Source organism: Dipodomys spectabilis, unplaced genomic scaffold (genome assembly GCF_019054845.1).
Source record: "Dipodomys spectabilis isolate Male_0828 unplaced genomic scaffold, ASM1905484v1 ptg000043l, whole genome shotgun sequence".
NCBI lineage: Eukaryota > Metazoa > Chordata > Mammalia > Rodentia > Heteromyidae > Dipodomys > Dipodomys spectabilis.
The window spans coordinates 29,912,508-29,937,347 of NW_024870720.1; the positions used below are offsets into that span (position 1 = coordinate 29,912,508).

Sequence of the window (24,840 nt, forward strand, 5' to 3'; positions counted from 1 at the left end):
TGAAACAAGGTCCTTCTTCCTGAGTATAATATTTGCAAATCCTTTCAATGATTTATTCACTTATTCACAAATAACACTTTTTATAAGACAGTGGTAAACAGCAGAGATAGAAAAATGGACAACATGGTCCTGGTTGTTAAGTTTGGCTTAACTGTCTTAATTACATGCCCATCATACATGAATATCTTCAAAGTGTTAGCATGTAGATATGTACCTAGCTTTCAAGGAGGATTTCAGGAGGTGATGCCATTGTTGAAGCTTAAGGATCTAGCAGGAATTTATTGTGTGTGTGAGTCCTGGGAACTGAATTCAGGGCCTGAGTGCTGTCCCTAAGCTTTTCTGCTCAAGGCTAGCTCTCCACAACCTCATGCTTTTGGGGTAGTTAATTAGAGTTAATTAGAGACAACAGTCTCACAGGCTTTTCTGCCTGAGCTGGCTTTGAACCACAGTCCTCTGATCTCAATCTCCTGAGTAGTTAGAATTACAGGCATAAGTCATTGGCACCTAGCAGTAGGAATTTGCCCAATGAAGAAAAGGGAAGGGCAAACTTTGGGGCAAGAGAAAAATGCCAGAGTTATGTGGCAGAGGCAAAACCTGGTAAGTAGGCAAGAACCAGATCACAGCAAGCAAACTAAAGAATCTGGACTTTTATTAAGGGGAACCAGTGGATGATTTTAAGAAGGGAAATAACATGGACAGGTATTTTCTTATTGGGGAGGGGCTTATCCATGGGTGAACTGAGCAATGCATTGGAGGGAAGCCAGTGTTAAATGCAGAGAGACTAGTAAGGAGGCTATTCTTGTAATCTCAGTGAGAAATGATGAGAAGAATATAAGCCATGTCACAGGCAGAGAGGATGGAGAGCAAAGGAAATATCCTATAAATAGACATCATACATTGGACTTGCTTGTACATGAGGAGGTGGAACGTCACAGTCTTTCTTCCCAGATTCCTCCTTCTGGGCTTAGGCAAGTGGTATTATTGAGACAGGGCACACAGAAGATGCATATATATGTATATGTGCATCTTCTATGTGCCATATATATATATATATATATATGTGTATGTAAAGGAGGCTGGGGAAAATGATGAGCTCAATTTTAAACAGGGTATCTTGAGACCTACAGTGAATTAGATGGCAAGGTACATGAGTCATTTAGTTAGCTGTGCTTTTCAGGCTCAAGAAATTTATAAGACTCTTCCAGAAACATGTGGACCTGTCAGTCTCATTTCGAAAGCAATAGGCATCACTGACTGGGGAACATGACATTTTGCCTGTTTAAAAGAGAAACAATGAAAATGCAGGAGTTGAGAGTTAAAAACAAAACATTACGCTACTCACTACCAAATATGACACGTTGGAGCACATTATTTCTAATTTCGACTTGCTCACTGCAGTAAGCTAAAGGCAGGCATCCGTTTGATGGGTTTACTTCTTCAAAACACGTGAAAATTAGCAGTGTACCTGGTGGTGTTTGGATCTAGGAATTCCTCTGAGCAGGTTTGAAGAGCAAGAGCTGAGAAGCGCGCCCTCCAATGGCAGTGGAATGAAGGGTCTCTAGCACCCTTTTTTTTTTTAACCATCAAAGCCCTGTGAAGAAATACAATTTTCGGGGATCAGAAGGCCACAAAGATCGTCCTGCTAACCCAAAGAATCCCCCAGAGCCCGCCCTGGGGACACGACCCCCTTACCTGTCACGTTGTCCCAAAGCAAATTTCACTTTCGACACACAAAAAAAATAAGAACCCAGACTTGACAGCTTGCAGTAAGTGCCTCGGGGAGACTGTCATAACATCCTACAAGCCAAAATGCGTAGTCTACACCGATCCTCCCAGCCGGCTGGGCAGGGCTTCGACCACGTGGGTGTCTGCGGCCAGCTGGAGCGCACTGCGAAGGGAGGGAGGAGGCGTGTCCTTGCGGCGGGAGGCGGGGCCCAACCAGTGGGCGTGGCCCAGAGGATCCCGACTGTCCCCTCTCGCCTTTTGCCTTCGCCCTTCGAGCCGCCACGTAACGCCACGTCCTCGCGCATGCGCACGTCGGCCAGCGGCGGCGGCTGTTTCCGGGGTTGGGGGACTGGAGCGGCTGCGGCGGAGTCAGCAGCAGCGGCGGTGGCCGCGACCGGGCCGTGCAGAGTGCGGACTTGGGGGCGAGGCCCTGCCGGAGGGCCTGGGAAGTTCTCTTTTCTTTCCCGAAGAGGCTGATACAGCCGGTGACTGAGCTGCAAGATGAATTTCCTCCGCGGGGTGATGGGGGGTCAGAGTGCCGGACCCCAGCATACCGAAGCCGAGACGGTGAGAGGAGCAGCGGGGCCGGGGCTTGGGAAGGGGTCCGGAGGACGCAGGGGCCTGGCGGCCACCGCCCGAGCCTCACCGCAGGCCTGGGGGGGGGGGTCACTGGCCCTCTGTCCGCTTTTGCCTATTCTCCCCCTTCCTGGGTCCCCCGAGTTATTCTCCCATTGCGGCGGCTCGGCCCGGCCGGCTGCTGTCAGCCGCGCCCCACCGCTCCCCCGACCCCGCGAGGCCCGCCGTGGGACCTGGCCCCGGACCGATCCGATCCGGGGCAGAGGTGCTCGGGACCGGCATCCCACGCCCCCGGGACCGCGGGCCCCTCCCTCCTTCCCTTCAGCCCTGTGACTCCATTGGCCCGGGAATCCTCAAGTCCTGTTCTCATTCTCGCGGTCTTCAGATGTTGGCTTTGGGGAGGACTGGAAAGGGGGTTTTAAAGACCCAGCTGTTGATTGGTAGAGAGCTTGTGGCTAAGAATAAAACGATATTCTTTGGGGGCACCTGCTCCTGGCCCATCAACTGCAAGGACGGGCTTTTTGCCTACATTTCAGGTTCGCCCAAATGTATGTCATTTGGCAGATCACTCGCTTGGGTGGTTGTAGAAATCTTTTACGCCCAAGTCACTTTGGGGGACATATCTTAGTTTTTTTTTTTAAGGGCACCATAAAAATGTCCAGCCATCAAAAAGCAGTATTTGATGGTTGAAATTTGGTTAGTCTACTGGAAAAGATAATATATGACAGTTTCTACGATTAAGCCTTGAGAGTAGTAATTATTATTATTATTTAATGGTAAGAAAACTTGGCAGAGATTGATTGAGTAAATAGGAAGCAAGCAAGCAGACAAGCACAAAGGAAGGGGCACACTCTGGGTGCTCTTGAGGAGAGACAGAGATACTGAGAATAATAACCAGATCTACAGAAAAGTGCTGACATTGTGAACTTTGGATAGTTGCCATAGAAAAACTTGTACTGAGATCCTGAAAAGGTAATAATAATAGTTTTCATTTGTCAAGATCATACACCTGTGTTAGATATTATGCTGAATTCTTTATATTGCACATTCTCCTGTAATCTTTAACTACCCTGTATCTACATGATAATACCTTCACTTTACAAAGAAAGTAATGAGGCTTAGGGAGGTGATGGAACTTGAAGAAAATATTTTTTTTTTAATTTTATTTTTTGTCGGTCGTGGGGGCTGAACTCTGGGCCTGGGCGCTGGCCCTCAGCTCAAGGCTAGCACTCTACCACTTGAGCCACAGCACCACTTCCAGCTTTTTTCTGCTTATGGGGTGCTTGAGAAATCGAACTCAGGGCCTCATGCATGCAAGGCAAGCACTCTTACCACTTAGCCACCTTCCCAGCCAACTTGGGGAAAATTTTAGAGCTAGGATTCCAGGCTATACCTGCCTATATCTCAGTTTCTATCTGCGAACTTTTGGAAATTTATGTAGCAATGTTAAAATTAACTGTCTTAAGCCTGAGTTAGAAATTTATTTTGAGGAGGGGTGCACTGAGGATTGAACCAGAGGCCTTGCACATGGCCAGGCATTCTCTCTTATCTCTGAGCCAGACCCTCAATCCCCAGCACCAGGATAGAACTGTTGAAAACAGAAGCTGAAACGTGATGAATCTTTTTGCCTCATTTGAAAACCTGATCTCCCTCTTCTTTTTCTTAGTCCTCCTTGTCTGTCTCCTCCTCCTTCGTTATGTATATACACACATGACATTTGGCTTCACATACCATTCCCATTTGGTACTAGGACAGTAGGCTACTCTTAGTAGAAGACCACGTTTTCTCCAGGTTACCACATTTCACCTCTGCTTTGTTTTGTTTTTGTGTCTGAGACACATGCTTTGAATTGTATCTTTTAAAAAAATTATAGAGGTGATGTTCAGAGGGGTTGCAGTTACATAAAGGAGGGAATGAGTACATTTCTTTTTGAACGGTCTTTACCCCTCCCCCCCAATTCTGTGTTGCATCTTATTAGAGCTTGCAATTGAAATTGGACCTTGATTTGAGTCCTGACGCTCTACTTTTGATTGAAAAGGTGAGAGATGGCAAATACCTTTTTTTGGTGATCATGGGGCTTGAACTCTGGGCTTGGGCACTGTCCCTCAGCTCTTCAGCTCAAGGCTAGCCCTCTACCATTTGAGCCACAGTGCCACTTCTGGTTTTTTCTGCTTATGTGGTGCTGAGCAATCAAACCCAGGGCCCCATGCATGCAAGGCAAACATTCTACCACTGAGCCACCTTCCCAGCCCAGCAAATACCTTTCTAAGTAAAACTGTGACTCCTGCTTTTTTTTTTTTTTTCTGTCGATTGTGGGGCTTGAACTCTGAGCCTTGGTACTGTCCCTATACTCTCAGCTCAAGGCAAGCACTCTACCATTTGAGCCACAGAACCACTTCCAGTTTTCTGGTGGCTTTGAACCACGATCCTCAAATCTCAGCCTCCTGAGTAGCTAGGATTACAGCTACCAGTATCCAGCTTGCTTTTTTTTTTTTTTTTTGGTGTTGGTTCTGAGACCTGAACTCAATGTCTGGGTACTGTCCCTAAGCTTTTTTGCTCAAGACTGTAAGGCTCTATCACTTGAGCAACAGGCCTACTTTCTGTGTTTTGGTGGTTAGTTGGAGATAAGAGTCCTGCCCTGGCTGGTTTTGAACTGCTATCTTCACATCTCAGCCTCCTGAGTGCCTAAGATTACAGGTGTGAGCCACCAGTGTCGGGCTGGAGTACAGATTTTAAATCAAGAAGGCTCCCTACAGACCACCCAGATCAAGCCTCCTTTTACAGTCACCAAAGCAATTTGCAGCGTATTTTATAGCTAGTACTAGAACACTTTGAGCTTGTCACTAAACATAGTTTTTACATCATGATTTCAAAATGATGCTCAAGTGTCACTTTGTTTTTTTGGTTGATTGTGAGGCTTGAACTCAGGGCCTGGGCTTTGTCCTTGAGCCTCTTGGTGCTCAAGGCTAATGCTCAACCACTTTTGGCCTTTTCTGTTTAAGTGGTAATGAAGAATCAAACTCGGAGCTTCATGCATGCTAAGCAAACACTCTACCACTAAACCACATTCCCAGCCTCAAGTGTCACTTTTGTATATTGTATATATAAATTAAAAGGAAAGTGAGCCTGTTACTGTTTAACTTTTGAGTGTGTACACTTAAAATTTAAAAAAGCACTTTGACTTCTGAAGAGAATCAGTACACTCTGAGTTACAGTATAAATAAAATTTATTTTTCCATCACATTCTAACAGGAAGTACAATAAGGAGTCATAGGTCATTAATTTAGAATTTATAGAGCTTCAAAGATGATGCTTTGATCTGACCTGGGTATTTGACTTATCAAAGCTTGGGATCTTTTAATTTCTATATCATCCTTTAGTATACTAAAGAAGTAGGGTTTGAACTCAGGGCCTTAAGCATGCTCAACACACCTACAGTCTTGCTTTTTACTGGCTATTTGGAGATGGAGTCTCATGAACTTTTCTGTTTGGGTTGGCCTCAAATTGTGATCCTCCAGATTTTAGCCAATTATAGGCATGAGCTGTGGCACTTGGCTAGCATTCTACCATTTATATACCTAACCCTTATAATCTCCCCTCTTCCTAGTAGAGAGTGAACCCAGGGCCTTGGACATTCCAGGTGAGCATATTCAACTACTAGATGATCAGTAAGGTGGTTGTTTTAAAAATAAACTAGATCTGGTGTTTAAACCCTGGGCTTTGCACTTGCTAAGTAGGCATTCTAGCCTATTTTTCCTTTGGTTACTTTTGAGATGAGGTGTTACTTTTCCCACCAGGCTAGACTGGATTTTAGTCCTCCTATCTATACTTGCTACCATAGCTGGATGATAGATGCATAGGTTCCACCGTGCCCAGCTTATTTTATTGAGAAGAAGGTCTCAAACTTTAAATTGTTTTTTACTTGATTGTAAAGATGACGTACAGAAGGGTTATGGTTACATAAGTGAAGTAATGAATATATTTCTTTTCCAACATTGTTTCCCCCTCCTGTGTTTTTCTCCCAGTTTCCCAATCCTACTGGCCTCAAACTATGATCCTCCTGATTTCACCCTGCCAAGTAGCTAGGATTATAGGCATGAATCTCTGCAGTAATTTTTTTTTAAAGTTACAGTCTTAAAAGAAGTGACGGATCTATAATCATAGCAACTTACAAATACTAGTTTACTAAAATAGTACTTTTTTTTTCTGGTATGGGGTTTGAACTCTATGTCTTCAGCTGATACTTTTATTGAACTTAGGTATTGTTTGAGAAAGTTATATTGTTGTTATGATAGTAATAGTGTGGAAAGTTATATTGTTGTTGTTATTATTATTATTGTTTTTTGCCAATCCTGGGACTGGAACTCTGGGCCTGTGCACTATCACTGACCTTCTTTAGCTCAAGGTTAGCATTCTACCATTTGAGCCACAGCTCCACTTCCAGCTTTTTCTGGAGCTAAGAGTGTCACTGACTCTTCTACCTGGGCTGGCTTCAAATCATGATCCTCAGATCTCAGCCTTCTGAGTAGCTAGGATTACAGGTGTGAGTTACCAGCACCTAGTGAAAGTTACATTATTGATTGCACTGTACCTCTCTTTTCATAATCTTAGTTAAGAGTAACTGGGCTGGTATAAAGATGTTGTTTAGGCAATGACTCCTTTTTTTTTTTTTTTTGTGGGTCCAACAGCTTCAACTCTGGACCTGAGCAATGTCCCTGAGCTCCTTTGGCTCAAAGCTAGTGCTCTACCATTTGAACCACAGTTTCATTTCTGGCTTTTTCTGTGATTAATTCAGTATAAGACTATCATGGCTGGGTGCCGGTGGCTCATGCCTGTAATCCTAGATACTTAGGAGGCTGAAGTCTGAGGTTAGGAGGCTGAAGTCTGAGGTTCACAGCCAGCCCTGGCAGGAAAATCTGTGAGACTCTTATCTCCAATTTACTACCAGAAAACCAGAAGTGGCGCTGTGGCTCAAGTGGTAGAGTTCTTGCCTTGAGCTGAAGAGCTCAGGGATAGTGCCCAGGCCCAGAGTTCAAACCCCATGACAATAAATAAATAAGCTAAATTACTATATAGTCTAAAATTGGTTCTTCTTTCCCACCCCACTTTCCATCACCAGAATTTTTTTTTTTCTAATCGTGGGGTCTACCACTTAAGCCACAGCGCCACTTCCGGCTTTTTCTGCTTATGTGGTACTGAGGAATGGAACCCAGGGCCTCATGCATGCTAGGCAAGCACTCTACCACTGAGCCACCTTCCGAGCCCCAGAATTTTTTTAAAATGAAGTTTAGTATTTATCTTTCTAATGTTTTGTTTTTGTTTTTTGTTTTCTTTTGTGCTGGTCCTAGAGCTTGAATTCAGAGTTTTCACTCTTACTAGGCCTTATAACTCAGAGCTGATGCTCTACCACTTGAGTCACACACTCTAGTTTAACTATTTGATGGTGAATTGGAGATTTATTTTATTTTATTTTGAACTCAGGGCCTGGGCACTGTCCCTGAGCCACTCTGTGCTCAAAGCTAGCACTCTACCACTTGAGCCACAGCACCACTCTGGCTTTTTCTGTTTATGTGGTACTGAGGAATGGAATTCTGGGCTTCATACATGCTGGGCAAGCTGTCTACCACTAAGCCATGTTCCCAGCCTAATTGGAGATTTGTAAGCTTTATTGCCCCAGCTAGCTTCAAACCCTGATCCTCAGATCTCAACTTCCTAAGTAAATAGGCTTATAGGGATAAACCACCTAGCTAATTTTTTAAAATTCAGCTATATATATATATATATATATATATATATATATATATACATGTATATATATATATATACATATATATATATGTATATATATATATATACATGTATATATACACACACACACACATATACACACAAATATATTTCTTTTAAGTGAATATGTATCTGATACCAGCTTTTAAAAAATATAATTTATTGGTAACTGATTTTTTTTTTTGCGTTTAGAGTAAAGGTTTCAGTTTTATTTTCAAAATAATTTAAGAAAAGAAACAAACTTAAAATACCTCAATTTGCTGGGTGCCAGTGACTCAAGCCTGTAATCCTAGCTACTCAGGAGGTTGAGATGTGAGGATTGAGGTTTGAAGCCAATCCAGGCAGGAAAATCCATCTTCAATTAAGCACAAAAAACACAGAAGTGGAACTGTGGCTCAAGTGGTAGAGCACTAGCCTTGAGCAAAGCAGCGGTGGTACTCACTAGATACTGTGTTGAAAATAAACTGTACAACTTGTGGGTGGGGACAGAAGGGGAAACCAGAGCAAGGAAAAGGGTGACACTGTTCAAAAAGAAATACACTCTTTTTTTGGTGGGGCAGTCCTGGGGCTTGAACTCAGGGCCTGGGGTCTGTACTTGAGCCTCTCTGTGCTCTACCACTTGAGCTATGGCACGATTTCTGGCCTGTTCTGTTTATGTGGTTCTGAGGAGGCAAGTACTCCACCATGAAGCTGCATTCCCAGCCCAGAAAAGCACTTTTTATCTGACTTGTAATTCTTTGTATATCACCTTTATAATAACAATAAGAAATGGATAAAAAAGTTAAAAAAATAAAAAGCTCAGTCCCCAAGGCTTTGAGTTTAAGCCCCAGAACAGGCAAAAAACTAAAAAAGCAAAAAAAAAAAAAAAATCCCAAAAGACAAAACCCCTACATTTTTGCTCCTATGTTTAAAATTTTTTATTTAAGTTTAAATAGAGCTAAGCTATATATCCTATCAGAAAATTACAAGATAAAATCTCATCCCAGTTTTTTAAGTCATATATGAAAATAAATTCGAAAGGGAATAAGATATATCCTGTTACTAAAATATATTTATACAATTTGAATCAGATTGCTAGACCAGAAGGAAAGGCACACAATGGTCTATATTCAATTTATCTTATCATCTGAAGCTGACATTTTTGTACATTGAAAAAAAAGATAATCTTTAACAATTTGAAAATATTTAGGACCTTTTCTTTCCTGAAAACATCTTTTTTTTTTTTTTTTTTTGGTCGGTTGTGGGGCTTGAACTCTGGGCCTGGGTGCTCTCCCTCAGCTCTTCAGCTCAAGGCGAGCGCTCTACCACTTGAGCTACAGCACCACTTCCGGTTTTCTGGTGGTTTATTGGAGATAGGAGTCTGGGTCTCTCCTGCCTGGGCTGGCTTTGAACCGCGATCCTCAGATCTCAGCCTCCTGAGTAGCTAGGATTACAGGCGTGAGCCACCAGCGCCCGGCTCTTTTTTTTTTTTTTAAATTCTCCCCCCCCCCCCCCCCCCCTTCTAAGGCTTGAACTCTAGGCTTGGGAGCTATCCCTGAGCTTCTTTGGCTTAAGGCTAATGCTCTATCGCTTGAGCCACAACACCACTTCCAGCTTTTTCTGGGCAGAGCTAAGAGTCCCTTGGACTTTCCTGTCTGGGAGGCTTTCAAACACGATCTTCAGATCTCAGCCTCAGCAAAAGAAGATCAGGGACAAGTGCCCAGGCCCTCAGTTCAAATCCCAGAACTGGGAAAAGCAAAACAAAACAATATGCAAGGTTAACTTGTTAACCAAGTATCTTTCCTAGTAAGTTCAAAGTATCTTCAACAGACAGGGTTTTTTTTTTCCACAGTTGTAAAATGTGCTATAAAATTACTCGCTATTTTAACCAGGCACCAATGTTTCATGCCTATAATTCTGGCTACTCAGGAGGCTGAGGAACACAGTTTGAAGACAGCCAGTAGGGAGTTGAGTGGAGATGGACTCACAAACTTTGTGCCTGTTCTGGCTATAACCATCACCTTCCAGATCTCAGCCTGTTGATTAGCTAGGATTAAAAGCTTGAGCAATTGGCACCCAGCTTGGTGTGTGTGTGTGTGTGTTGTTTTGTTTTTTCCCTTGGTCCTGCGGCTTGAACTCAGGCCGTGTGTGTGTGTGTGTGTGTGTGTGTGTGTGTGTGTGTGTGTGTGTGTGTGTGTGTGTGTGTGTGTGTGTGTGTGTGTGTGTGTGTGTGTGTGTGTGTGTGTGTGTGTGTTGTTTTGTTTGTTTTTTCCCTTGGTCCTGCGGCTTGAACTCAGGCCTGGGCGCAGTCCCTGAGCTTATTTCAACATTAGCGCTCTAGCACTTGAGCCACAGCCCCGCTTCCAGTTCCTTTGGTAGTATCGGACTTAAGAGTCTCAGACTTTTCTTGGCTGACTTTGAACTGAGATAGGATTATAGGTGTGAGTCACCAGCCCCCAGCTTGTTGATGTGTTTTTCTGTATATTTTTTAAAATACAATTTTATTGTTATTACAGTGTTATACAGAGGAGATATATTTCATAAATCATGTAATGAGTACGTCATTTTTAGACAGTGTCACCCGTTCCTTTTCTTTCCCCCAGTTTCTTCCTCCAGACCCTGCCCACAAATTACTTAGTTCATTTTCCACATAATGTATATTAAATAGCATGGACTGCATTTGTTCAGCCTTCCTCCTTCCCTTTCAACATTCCCGATTTGTGTCCCCCCCCAACAAGAAGAAAAAAAAGCAAAAACTAACACCACCACCACAAAAACCCATTTCTACTTCCTAGAATTCCTTTCTGATAAATAATATTTTAGGTGTTCAGAGGATTTACACCTTTGGTTTCCTCCCCTAAGGGTGATGGATGTGTTTGTTGTTGTTGTTTTGAATGTTCTTTTTTTTTTTTTTTTTGTCGGTCGTGGGGCTTGAACTCTGGGCCTGGGTGCTGTCCCTGTGCTCTTCAGCTCAAGGCGAGCACTCTACCACTTGAGCCACAGCGCCACTTCCAGCTTTTTCTGCTTATGTGGTGCTGAGGAATTGAACCCAGAGCCTCACGCATGCAAGGCAAGCGCTCTACCACTGAGCCACTTCCCAGCCCCTGGATTTTTTTTTTTTATTGTAAAGATACTATACAGAGGGTTACAGTTACATGAGTAAGGTAATGAGTACACTTCCTATTGAGCATTGTTACCCCCTCCATTGTTTTCCCCCTACCATCCCTTCCCTCCCTGGATGTTGTTTTTAAAGGCTAAGTTGCTAAAGTAAATATACTTGGCCAAAATGGCCAAAGATTAACATTGCCAGATTGCTACCTGATTAAATTACTTCCCTCTGAAAATATAAGCAGCCTCTTTAATTTATTTTTATTTATTTATTTATTTATTTATTTATTTATTTATTTATGTTGGTCATGGGGCTTGCACTCTGGGCCTGAGCACTGTCCTTCAGCTCTTCAGCTCAAGGCTAGAGCTGTATCACTTGAGCCACAGCGCCACTTCCTAATTTATTTTTTATCTATCCTTTTAGTTTTTTTTTGTTTTATGGTGCTAGGAATCAGACTCTAGCCCTTATGTAAGCAGTGTTATGCCACTGAGCTACTATATCATCAGCCCTATAGAACTACTTGAATCTTTTTTGTTAAAGGATACAGGAGAGGTGGGCGCCAGTGGCTCATGCCTGTAATCCTAGCTACTCAAGAGGCTGAGATCTGAGGATTGTGGTTCAAAGCCAGCCCTGGCAGGAAAGACCATGAGACACTTACGTCCAATTACCCACCGAAGTGGCTTTATGACTCAAAGTGGTAGAGCACTATCATTGAGCTGGAGGGCTTAGGGACAACACCTAGACCCCAGAGTTCAAGCCCCACTACCAAAACCTCAGCATACTTTGTAACCCCTGGTTAATGAACTGGACATCACCTCAGAAGTCCTCTTTGTACCACATTGTCAGTTGTCTCCCACTACCAAGAATAACTATAACATTGGCTTCTATACATACAATTTGGTTTTGTCTATTTTTGTTTTATATTAAAATGGAACTACTTAGTGTGCCACTGTAATTCTTTTTTTCTTTTTTCCTTTTTTTAAATTTTTTTTTATTTTGTCAGTAGTGGGGCTTGAATTAGGGCTAGGGCACTGTCCCAAAATTCTGTTGCTCAAGGTTAGCATTCTACCACTCTGAGCCACAGCACCACTTCTGGTTTTCTGGTGACTAATTGGAGATAAGAGTCTCACAGATTTTCCTTCCCAGGCTGGCTTTGAACCACAATCCTCAGATCTCAGCCTCCTGAGTAGCTAGGAGTACAAGTGTGAACCACTGGCATCTGGTGTCCCTGTAATTCTTACTGTTAATTTTTTTTTTTTGGTCGGCCGTGGGGCTTGAACTCTGGGCCTGGGCCCTGTCCCTCAGCTCTTCAGCTCAAGGTGAGCGCTCTATCACGTGAGCCACAGCGCCACTTGCGGCTTTTTTTTTCTTTTTGCTTATGTGGTGCTGAGGAATCAAACCCAGGGCCTCATGCATGCAAGGCAAGTGCTCTACCACTGAGCCACCTTCCCAGCCCCTAACTTTTCTAATCATAAAGAACTTATTAAGGGACTGGAAGGTATGGTTCATTGGAGAATACCTTCCTACCAAGATTGAGTTCTTCAATTTAAGCCTCATTATTACCCAAAACAAAGCATAGAAGAATCAACCAATCTGGGTGCGGGTGTCTCAATGCCTGTAATCCTAGCTACTCAGGAGGCTGAGATCTGAGGATCGCAGTTCAAAGCCAGCCCGGGCAGGAAAGTCCATGAGACTCTTTTTTTTTTGTTTTTTTTTGGTCAGTCGTGGGTCTGAACTCTGGGCCTGGTCGCTGTCCCTCAGCTCTTCAGCTCAAGGCTGGCGCTCTACCACTTGAGCCACAGCGCCACTTCCGGCTTTTTCTGTGTATGTGGTCCTGAGGAATTGAACCCAGGGCCTCATGCATGGGAGGCAAGCACTCTACTGCTGAGCCACCTTCCCAGCACCCCATGAGACTCTTATCTCCAGTTAACCACCAGAAAACTGGAAATGGCTCTGTGGCTCAGGTGGTAGAGCGCTAGAAGAGCACAGGGACGGTGCCCAGGCCCAGAGTTCAAGCCCAACAACCGACAAAAAAAAAAAAAAAAATCAACCAGCTGCTTAACAGGGATAATTATATCTTTTCTATTTTTAAAACTCAGTACTATTATGAAGGTAAATGCAATTTAAGACAGGATTGATTTCTATGAAGTGAATAAGACAGTAAAGTTAGGTTTGGTTATCATTCTATAAAGCATAGTAGACCCTTAGAAGTCCGTTTCCTAGTCCACAATGCAGAAACCTGTTTAATTTTTCCCATTTGGTCTGTTACCATACAAAACCTATTACTATCTTCTGGAACATGTGAGATGCAAAATGCAATATGGAAATCACTGTATCTTTTTTTTTTTTTTTTCTGTCGGTCATGGGGCTTGAACTCTGGGCCTGGGTGCTGTCTCTCAGCTCTTCAGCTCAAGGTGAGCACTCTACCACTTGAGCTACAGGGTCATTTCCGGTTTTCTGGTGGCTTATTGGAGATAGGAGTCTCACAGTCTTTCCTGCCCGGGCTGCCTTTGAACCTCGAACCTCAGATCTCAGCCTCCTGAGTAGCTAGGATTATAGGCATGAGCCACCATCAGCTGGAAAACACTATAATCTTAAGACCATTAACGCAAGCTGACCGTTGATGGCTAATGCCTGTAATTCTTGCTGCTCAGAAGGATGAGTTCTGAGGATCCCAGTTCAAAGCCAGCCTGAGTAGCAAAGTCTGTGAGATTCTTATGTTCAGCTGCCAAAAAGCCAGAAGTAGAGCTGTAGTTCAAGCGATAGAGTGTTAGCTTTAAGTGAAAAATGCAAGAACAGTGCCCAGGCTTGAGTTCAAGCTCCTGTATGGGCGTCCACAAAAAAGTAAGAAAACATTAATTCAAATATATAAGGTGCAAACATTTGAGTGATATACTAAAATTTTATATCTACAGAATTTTTGTGAGAACTGTCATTAAAGAACATATAATAACATAAAATATTGAACTAAAAAGGACCTGAGCACTAGTTTCTGAAACTATGTTCCCATCAGATGTTTTCAGATACTTGTATCTACCTACTCGGTGCCTTATCACTTTAATCTCTCCAATATATTATTATTATTTTTTTGCCAGTCATGGGGCTTGAACTCAGGGCCTGGGCACTGTCTGTGGGCTTCTTTTGCTTAAGGCTAGCATTCAACCTCTTGAGCCACGGTTCCACTTCCGGCTTTTTCTGTTTTTGTGGTACTGAGGAATTGAACCCAGAGAGAGCTTCATGCATGCTAGGCAAGCATTCTATCACTAAACCACATTTCTAGCCCTTTCCAATAGCTTTGTTAATTTCTTTTTCTTTTATGGCACTGGGGTTTGAACTTAGGGCCTCCTACTTTCTCACCTGGCATTCTACTATTTGAACAATGCCTCCAGCCCTGCTTTTTGCTTGTCATTTTGGTGATGGAGTCTTGTGGACTTTTATACCAGGTTGGCTTCAGACATTAATTCTCTGGATCTCAGTCTCCTGAGTAGCTAGGATTACAGGTGTGAGCCATCAGTGCCCCAGCAGTGATTTCTTTCTTTTTTCTTTTTTTTGGTCGGTTGTGGGGCTTGAACTCTGGGCCTGGGCGCTGTCCCTCAGCTCTTCAGCTCAAGGGTGGCACTCTACCAATTGAGCCACAGCACCACTTCCAGTTTTCTGGTGGTTTATTGGAGATAAGAGTCTCACAGACTTTCCTGCCTGGGCTAGCTTTGAACCGAGATCCTCAGATCTCAGCCTCCTGAGTAGCTAGGATTACAGGTGTGAGCCACTGGTGCCCTGCGGTGATTCCTTTTTAATTTCTCAATTTGTATAACTTACTAGGCTTCTAAAACTTCACCCCCTCTCACTTTTCAAGACTCTGAAACAATTGATCTTGGTAATGAGATAACAAATATTATCAAAATAAATATTTTGATTTGTGAATGACTCCTTTCTCAGTGACTTTCTTTGCTGACTTTCTTTTTCTAAAATTATATAGTATAAGTTTGGGGTAAAACTTCACAGCTGCTTTTATTCTTTTTGTTCCCTTAATGCTGTTTTATTTTCCTATGATAGATTCAAAAGCTTTGTGACCGAGTAGCTTCATCTACTTTATTGGATGATCGAAGAAATGCTGTGCGTGCTCTCAAATCATTATCCAAGGTCTGTAATGCTTTACAAATTACTTCAGTTTCTTAAGCTTAACGTTACTTAACTTTAATAGCCTTTTTTTCCTTTAATGTGCAGAAGTACCGCTTGGAAGTGGGAATCCAGGCTATGGAACATCTTATCCATGTTTTACAAACAGATCGGTAAGTCTCTGTTAAATGTTTTTTCTCCTCTTATTTTTCTTGAAACTTTTATTTTGTTTTAAAATTAGCATCATTATTTTAGAAGATTAAATTATTAAAGCTATTGAAATATTAATACTTTAGTAAATATTAAATTTATGGTAAACAATGTTACTGATAAATATAGTTATTAAATATTAAAGCTATTGTCATTTCAGTAAATATTTATTCAACACTAGGTATAAGCCACTGTGCATTGTGATACACATAAAAACAAAATGAAGCAAAAGCTACTAAAAGCTTAAGATTTGGGGTTTGAATTGATCAAATGGGTGTTTTGATACTCACCTACAGTGTACAATAATATAATTTAGGATGGTATGTCAGTTATCCAGACTTACTTGTGTGTGTGTGTGTGTGTGTGTGTGTGTGTTTGTGTTTGTATTGCCCGTCATAGAGCTTGAACTCAGTCTAGATGCTGTCTCTGAACTCTACTTTATTTTTATTTTACTTCAATTTTTTAATTTATTATTTTTTAATTTTTTTATTGTGAAAATACTGTATTTTATTTTATTTTATTTTTTTTTGCTCAAGTCTAGTGTTCTACCACTTGACCTGCAGCTCCACTTTCAGCATCTATGTTGTTGTTATTGGTGTTTTATTGGAGATAAGAGTCTCATGGACTTTTTTGCCTGAGCTGCCTTTGAACTGTGATCCTCAGATCTTAGCCTCCTGAGTAGCTAGGATCAAAGGCATGGGCAGCCAGCACCCAGTTCAATTCTTAGGTTTTTTTTGTTTGTTATTTGTTTGTTTTTTAATTGGCATTAAATTAGTTGTACAAGGGGGCTTCACTTTTAGCAAGTCCTTTTATGTATACAATGCTCCTCCACCATTCTCCCCCCCCTTTTCCTCCCTTTACAAACCAAATTGCCTTGTTTCACCTTCACGCAAGTATATAAAATACTTTTGTCTATACTCATACTCCTTCCTTCTCCCCTCTCCCCTCTCCTTACTAATGATACACACAAAGAAGAAATGTTTCAACTTCCTAATATTCTTCTTTGTTAAAATGCATGTTCATTGTTCAAAAGGATATCACTGTGTTTTTACACATATGTATCATACTTTAGTCAGATTGATTACATGTTTAGACACACACACATACACACGCACGATCCTGTACATTCTCATGTGTATATGGTTTATATCCAATGTCCACATATGAGAGAAAATTTTTGTCCTTCTGACCCTGGCTTATTTTACTTCTACTTTATGGTTGAATAATATTTCATTGTGTTTATATATTACATCTTCTTGATCCATTCATCAGTTGTAGGGCATCTAGACTATTTCTTGGCTATTGTGGCTAGTGCTACAGTGAACATGGATGTGTAGGTGCCTATATATTTTTTTATATTCCTTGAAATAAGAATGATAGTGCCCAATTGTACAATAGTTCCTTCTGGCCTCCCTCTTCCTCTACAGTCCTGGAGCTTAAAATCAGGGCCTGGGTGCTGTCCCTGAGCTTCTTTTGCTCAAGGCCAGCACTCTACTACTTGAGTCACAGCACCATTTCTGGCTTTTTCTGTTTATGTGATACTGAGGAATCGAACCCAGGGCTTCATGCATGCTAGGCAAAGCACTCTGCCACTAAACTACAATCCCAGCCCTGTACAATAGTTCTATATTTGGTTCCATAGTGATAACACTAAGTTTATAGGCTTACCTGCAGTATATTAGGGTTCTTTTTTTTTTTTTCCAGAGATTTTGTCTAAATCTTTCATTTTATTAGTGTGAATTGATAATTTTAAAATCTTATTGGTTGAATATGCCTTTCAAACTTTAGTTGCTCACTTCTTTTTTTTTTTTTTTTTTTGGGTCTGGTCGTGGGGCCTGAACTCTGGGCCTGGGCACTCAGCTCTCCAGCTCAAGGCTAGCGCTCTACCACTTGAGCCACAGCACCACTTCTGGCTTTTTTTCTTTTTGCTTATGTGGTGCTGAGGAATTGAACCCAGGGCCTCATGCATGCAAGGCAAACGCTCTACCACTGAGCCACCTTCCCAGTCCCAGTAAAGATGTGATCAGGACTATAGTCATCTGAAACCTTGACTGGGACTGAAGGATCTGATTGCAGGTGACTCAATGACATCGCTATTGGCAAGAGGCCTCAGGTTCTCACCATGTAACACTCTGTGGGGCTCTTTTTTTTTTTTTTGGACAGTCATGGGACTTGAACTCAGGGACTGGGTGCTGTCCCTGAGCTTTTTTACTCATGGCTAACACTACCACTTTGAACCACTCTGCCACTTCCAGATTTCTTGGGGTTAATTGGAGATAAGCATTTTAAGGACTTTCCTGCCCGAGCTAATTTTGTTTTTGTTTTTGTTTATTTTTAAGATAAAGGCTTGTTTTATTTCAGTGATTTATCTGTGTAATCAGAGGCCACTATGTACAGATAAGAGAGGGAAGCTTCATTTCTTGGTCTCTTCCTCCTTAGATAGAGTCTTGATGATCTCTTCCTTCTTGGCCTGAAGATGCTCCTCACGCTTGCGAGCTTCCTTGGTCTTAGACCTGCGAGCCTCAACCTGGTCAGCCAGGAGTTTCTTGCAGGCCTTGTCTGCCTTCAGCTTGTGGATGTGTTCCATGAGAATGTGCTTGTTTTTGATCACGTTCCCCTTAACCTTCAGGTATAGGCTGTGATACCTGTGGCAGTCAATCTTCTTAGATTCACGGTATCTCCTCAGCAGCCTTTGCAGAATCCTCATCCTCCTCATCCAGGTCACCTTCTCTGGCATGTAAGCCTTGGCTGTACCCTTTCGCTTTCCTATACCCATATGTCTACCCTTTCGGTGAGCCAAGGTGTTTTTCTGGCATCGAGCCCGGGAATGGACAGTCACAGGCTTGTGAATAATCAACCCATCTTTGATCAGCTTCTGGATCTGCTGACGAGAGTTGGCATTGGCGATTTCATTGGTCTCATTGGGGTCCAACCAGACCTTCTTTTTGCCACAACGGAGGACACTAGAGTTAAGCCTCTTATGCAGCCTGAGCATACTCATGGCTGCGGCCACAGCAGCAAAAGGAAGGCCAGGCTGATTTTGAAGTGCAATCCTCAGATCTCAGCTTCCTGAATAGCCAAGATTATAGGGGTGAGCCATTGGTGCCCAGCTTAAATTTTTTTTTTTTTTTTTGTCGGTCGTGGGGCTTGAACTCTGGGCCTGGGCGCTGTCCCTCAGCTCTTCAGTTCAAGGCGAGCGCTCTACCACTTGAGCTACAGTGCCACTTCCGGTTTTGGGGTGGTTTATTGGAGATAGGAGTCTCACGGTCTCTCCTGCCTGGGCTGGCTTTGAACCGCGATCCTCAGATCTCAGCCTCCTGAGTAGCTAGGATTACAGGCGTGAGCCACCAGCGCCCGGCCCAGCTTAAATTTTTATAAGTAAACCATACACCTCATTTGTAGCTCTAACTTTGTCTACCTTAGAGTATGTTTTTAGAAATGGAATTAATGTTTATAGTTTTACTAAATAACTGTCTAAAACCAGTTATAATAATTTGTATTCTGGCTAGCAGTGTGTAAGTGTAATAATTTCTTTTTTCCAGTTCGGATTCTGAAATAATAGGTTATTCTTTGGATACACTATATAATATAATATCTAATGACGAAGAGGAAGAAGTAGGTAAGTTTCTAGTTATTTTTCTGTTTTTTAAATGTAAGAATTAGCTGAATTGTATCAATTTTGCTGATATTAAAGACAGTGCTATTTTAATACACTTATTCACAAGTGATTTTTTTCATTTTAAGTGATTTTTTAAAAAATCAATAAAGACATAAGCCAAGTCCTTGAAAAATTTAAAAAGTCCTTGAAAATTTCAAAGAAGATTGCTTTGTTGTGATTTAGAAAATTATGAGATAGAATAAGATACTTCTTTTTTTCAAGACAGAATCTTGCTGTGTTATTTAGGCTGACCTCAAAATTCAGATTCTTTTTTTTTTTTTGATTGGTTGTGGGAGCTGAACTTTGGGACTGGGCACTATCCCTCAGCTCTTCAGCTCAAGGCTAGCACCCTACCACTTGAGCTACAGTGCCACTTGTGGCTTTTTTCTGCTTACATGGTGCTGAGGAGTCAAACCCAGGGCCTCATGCATGCAGGCAAGCACTCTATCATTGAGCCACCTTCTCAGCCCCCAAATTCAGACTCTTTTAACCAGCCCCTAAGTGCCAGGATTACAGGCATGTACCATGACATCTATATTAGGTCTTTCTTTTCTTGTTTTAAATTCATGGCCTCCCACCTGCAAGATAGGTTCTCAACCATTGACCCACAGCCCCCAGCCCAGTTTTGATTTAGTTATTTTTCAGAAGCATCATACTTTTTGTATAGGGCTTATCTTACCACAGTCCTCTTACAAATGCCTCCAGGTAGTCCTAGCTTGTTGGTTGAGATAGTCTTGCTAACTGTTTTGCTCAGGCTGCCTCAAATCACAGTCTTCCTGATTTGTGCTTCCAAGTAGCTAGGAAATACTTTAAATGGACATTTTTTTGTTCGAATTATTTGGTTTTAATTAGACAGTATGGATATTAGTCACATCTGGAGTAATTATTTTGCTTATTGATTAAAAACTGAATTACTTTATATATACCTTTTTATATTTATGTATTTATGGTATATATATATGTATACATATACACTCATACAAATCCATACAAACACACACACACACACACACACGTATATTACCTGATGACTAGTATAAAGTTAGAGTATGTTTTTCCTAATAAATACTTAGCCTTTTAAAATAAGACTTATGTAAATGTATAAAGAACAACAATTTATTAACCTTAGAAAGTTTTTAGTTCATTTCCATTAAGTCTGTTTGGTTTGAAATGGCATAAATCACTTTAAAATCCACTCATATCCTTGGTACATTCTTTTTTGCTGGTCCTGGGGCTGGCATTTTGGTAGTTAATTAGAGATTAAGAGCCTGACAGACTTTCTTGTCCAGGCTGGTTTCAAATGGTATTTATCAGATCTCAGCCTCCTGAGGTTTACAGGCCACCAGAGCCTGGCCTTTTAAATGTTATTTCCATTCTAATTCATGTATTAGCCAGCCCAGAACTCTTCCCTGAAATGTATTTCTTGTATTTATTCTGTTTACTTGATAGCTCCATTTGGAGTTTCATAAGGTCTATCAATGATAATGTGTTCAAAAGTCAGCTTTTGGTTTCATATCTCAACTTGCTTCTCCCACAGTACTTGGCATCTCAGTAAATGGCATCTCCATCTTTCCTATTGTTTAGGTCCAAACCATGGATTATTATTTGTTTTTTATTTCTCATAAAATCTCTCTAAGTAGTATTTCACCAATTCTTTTTTTTTTTTTGTCGGTCCTGGGGCTTGAACTCTGGGCCTGGGCGCTGTCCCTCAGCTCTTCATCTCTAGGCGAGCACTAGAGCTACAGCGCCACTTCCGGTTTTCCGGTGGTTTATTGGAGATAGGAGTCTCACGGTCTCTCCTGCCCGGGCTGGCTTTGAACCTTGATCCTCAGATCTCAGCCTCCTGAGTAGCTAGGATTACAGGCGTGAGCCACCAGCGCCCGGCTCGTATTTCACCAATTCTTGTTCCCTCTATTTTTATAAAAATTATGATTGCTAAGGTCTAAGTCACGTTCACTTTTTGTTTTGCCTTTTGCCTCCAGACCTTCCTGATCCCTGAAAATACTCAGCATTGCAGGCAGAGTAATTATTTTAAAACTGAAATATTTTTTGCTTACGGCTGTAGTTTTAAGGCTCAGAAAACAGTAATTCTTTTGTTGATACAGAGATGATCAAAAGAAATGTTTCTTAGAATTTCTGAAGATTACCATATCTAAGTTCATAACCAGTATTGAAAAATATTTTCTTTCTATTTTGGTCTCTTTTTTCCCTCCTTCCTATACAAATAATTTGTATTATCATCATTACTTTTGATTGCTCTGCGTTTCTTGCCATAATCTGGGTTTTATTTTTTCCATTTCTACCCTGTATTAAATTTAAAAATTTTAAAAACAATTTTGTGAAGAATAGTAAACAGTGTGTTCCACTGCCTGGACAATATATGGAAAAGCGTTCTGTTACTCAGCACAGTATTCAGTGAATTAGCTTTGTGTAGTATGAGTGAAGGAAGGGGAGCATATTGAGCAAGTTCAAAGTGATTTTTATAATGGCAGTAGACATTAAATGATCATTTGCTTTGGCAGCTGTTGCTTAGATTTTTTTTTTGTGATTCTTAATATATTAACAACATTGAAATATCAACTAGTTTAAAGCATTTTAAGCATTATAGAAAACTAAGACTGAAGAAGGGATTTTAAGATATAATTTATATACAGTATATTGTATACTTTTTGAAATGGTATAATCTGTGTAGTTGGGGAGTAAAATACAATGCTGAGGGATAGAAGTAGCCCAGTGGTAGAATTAACTAATGTAAGGCTCTGTCAAGAAAAAAAATAACATTTGGGGCAAGGAATGTGGCTTAGTGGTAGAGTGCTTCCCTAGCATGCATGCAGCCCTGTGTTTAATTCCTTGGTACCACATAAACAAAAATAAATAAAGTTAAAAAAATAATAAAAAATAAAGTTAAAAAAGAAAATAACACTATGTTCAACATAGAATATTTTTTTATATCACCTCAAATAATTTTCGTAGCTTAATACAAATTTAACCTTATATGTTTAGAAAATGTGATATTTAAGTGGCATTGAAAGTTATTTTAAGCATTTGGCTTTCAGGTCAGGCAGAATGTTTTATACTCTCATCCCTACTACTCCAGGAAAATCATTTTCTCAAACAGCTAGGGCAAAAAGCCCAATACCCTATCTGAAAGATAACCAAACCAAAAAAGGCTGGAAGCATGGCTTCAGTGGTAGAGAGCTTGCCTAGCTAGCTAAGACCCTAAGTTTAAACTCAAATACCCAAATACTGGTCTCCCAAAGAGGAATGTAGCTTTCCATCATAATTGTAATACAGATGCTAGTCATTCATATTGTTGCAGTGTTAGATTTTTTAAATTATCATTTCTTCTAATTATTAATTGAAAGGATACTTTAAAATAATATATCATTATGTTGAAGTGTTTTATTTTTTAATATTACAGAAGAAAATGCCACAAGACAGAGTGAGGATTTGGGAAGCCAGTTTACAGAAATTTTCATTAAACAGCCAGAAAATGTCACTCTCCTATTATCTTTATTGGAGGTAAATAAGGAACCTTGATATTTTTGTCATCTGAATGAGCTTTTGTTGCCTTTTTGGGTGTTACTGAGGAAGTATGTATATACCATTAAAGATACTGATGTTTATTTTGTTATACTTTCTACGTGCACGTTTCAATTGTATGACCTCTTAAAGTTATTATCTGCATATTTTATTTCTATTTTTATAAATACTGTCTTGTCTCATTACTAATACTTTAGTCAGTTTAATATATTTACATGACCACTTTTCTGTTTATTGCTATTTATGTATTTATTTATTGTCGGTCCTGGGGCTTGAACTCTGGGCCTGAGTGTGTCCCTCAGCTCTTCAGCTGAGGATAATGCTCTACCACTTGAGCCACAGCACCACTTCCGGCTTTTTCTGTTTATGTGGTGCTGAGGAATTGAACCCAGGACTTCATGCATGCGAGGCAAGCACTCTACCACTAAGCCACCTTCCCAGTCCCCTGCTTTTTTATTGCTTAAATTACTTTTCATAAGTTTGTTCAACTTCCATCTTTTCACAGTTTCCATGCCACTATTAGTTGAAAATGTTTTTGTTGAGAATGTCAATTGCAGATTTTAATACTTTAATTCTGTATTTCAGGAGTTTGATTTCCACGTTCGCTGGCCTGGTGTAAAGCTTCTGACTTCTCTTTTAAAACAATTAGGGCCTCAGGTGCAGCAAATTATTTTAGTCAGTCCCATGGGTAAGTGACTTAACTTCCTTATATAATATTGGTTAAAAATGAGGAGCATTTCCTAGAGAAAGCAACTGAAATTTGCTATAAATTTTTTAGTTTAATCAGTATTTGTATTTCTGGTCTGCCAGTATTTTTCTCATGGTTGTGTGTTCTAGGTGTTTCAAGATTGATGGATTTATTAGCAGATTCCAGGGAAGTAATTCGTAATGATGTAAGTTAAATTTGGGGAAAAAAAATCCAAGAACATGCAGTGTTTTTTTTTTTTTTCCTCTGCAATAAACCTGTGTTATAAGATGTTAGACTTGGAAAAGTTGGAGTAATAGTTAATCTTTTAGATTTTTTTTTTTTTGACAGTCAATGGGACTTGAACCTAGGGCCTGGGCACTGTCCCTGAGCTCATTCACTCAACGCTAGCATTCTACCACTTTGAGCAATAGATCCAAATCTGGGTTTTAGTGATTAGTTGGAGATAAGAGTCTCACAGTCTTTCTTGCCTGGGCTGACTTTGAACTGCGATCCTCAGGTCTCAGCTTCCGAGTAGCAGATTACAGGTATGAGCCACCAGCACCCAGCTTCTTTTTTTTTTTTTTTTTGGGTCCGGTTGTGGGTCCTGAACTCTGGGCCTGGGCACTGTCCCTCAGCTCTTCAGCTCAAGGCTAGCACTCTACCACTTGAGCCACAGTGCCACTTCCGGCTTTTTTCCTTTTGCTTATGTGGTGTTGAGGAATCGAACCCAGGGCCTCTGGCATGCAAGGCAAGCGCTTTACCACTGAGCCACTTTCCCAGCCCACATTCAGCTTCTTTTAGACCTTTTAAAGTTATTTACATGGTCGCACAATTTTTGTTGTTTGTTTGCCTGGGCCTGGGCTTGAACTTGCCCTAGGCGCAGTCCATGAGCTCCTTTTGCTCAAAGCTAGCACTCTATCACTTGAGCCATAGCACCACTTAAGGCTTTTTCTGAGTAGTTTATTAGAGATAAGAGTCTCATGGACTTTGCTGCCCAGGCTGACTTCAAACCTCCATCCTCAGATCTCCATCTCCTGAGTTGCTTGGATTACATGCGTGAGCCACCAGCGCCCAGCTAAAGCATTTTTAAATTTTCTGTCTATGTATTTTGAACTAAACAAATCATTTTGCTATTCAATTTTTTTTTTTTTTTTTGCACAGCTTAGGCTTTCTTCCATCCTTTTCTGAAAGGCTGTATTTAATACAGAGCTTTACCTTTGGGGTTCTCTTTTTCTCCTAAAAGTAGAAGAAACATTCTCAGACGTGGAACTATGTAAACCCAGTAAAATAGTGCATTTGGCTTGCTCACTCTGGTTTGATTATGTAGTTCACAAGGTTGTTCTTGGTTATCTGTAACTGTAGAGCATGATATGTTCTTGTTTTATTTTCCATTCTGATCTTATTTTAATATCTGCATACAAGTATTTTATATTAATGCTATATTGTTCT

General features: G+C 40.9%; 2 protein-coding genes across 5 annotated transcripts in view; one reads left to right on the top strand and one right to left on the bottom strand.

Annotated features, from left to right (window-relative positions):
• The first annotated feature begins 2,074 nt into the window (after positions 1–2,074).
• Positions 2,075–24,840, top strand: part of Uso1 (USO1 vesicle transport factor) — a 77,960-nt gene continuing 55,194 nt past the window's right edge. For all 4 annotated transcript variants that reach the window (XM_042678043.1, XM_042678044.1, XM_042678045.1 and 1 more), the window contains exons 1-7: positions 2,075–2,292; positions 15,230–15,316; positions 15,401–15,465; positions 19,045–19,121; positions 22,582–22,682; positions 23,289–23,391; positions 23,541–23,596. In XM_042678043.1, the coding sequence (XP_042533977.1) occupies positions 2,227–2,292; positions 15,230–15,316; positions 15,401–15,465; positions 19,045–19,121; positions 22,582–22,682; positions 23,289–23,391; positions 23,541–23,596 (555 nt within the window). In that variant the 5' untranslated portion in view covers positions 2,075–2,226. The remainder of the gene's footprint in view (positions 2,293–15,229; positions 15,317–15,400; positions 15,466–19,044; positions 19,122–22,581; positions 22,683–23,288; positions 23,392–23,540; positions 23,597–24,840) is intronic.
• On the bottom strand, positions 17,842–18,503 carry LOC122106637 (60S ribosomal protein L19-like). The gene has a single exon (XM_042678048.1). It carries the CDS (start codon positions 18,501–18,503, stop codon positions 17,916–17,918), a length of 588 nt encoding a protein of 195 aa, XP_042533982.1. The 3' UTR covers positions 17,842–17,915.

Bases quoted from the DNA above. Each gene is read 5' to 3' on its own strand.
- LOC122106637 (XM_042678048.1), bottom strand. From the start codon at position 18,503: ATGAGTATGCTCAGGCTGCATAAGAGGCTTAACTCTAGTGTCCTCCGT.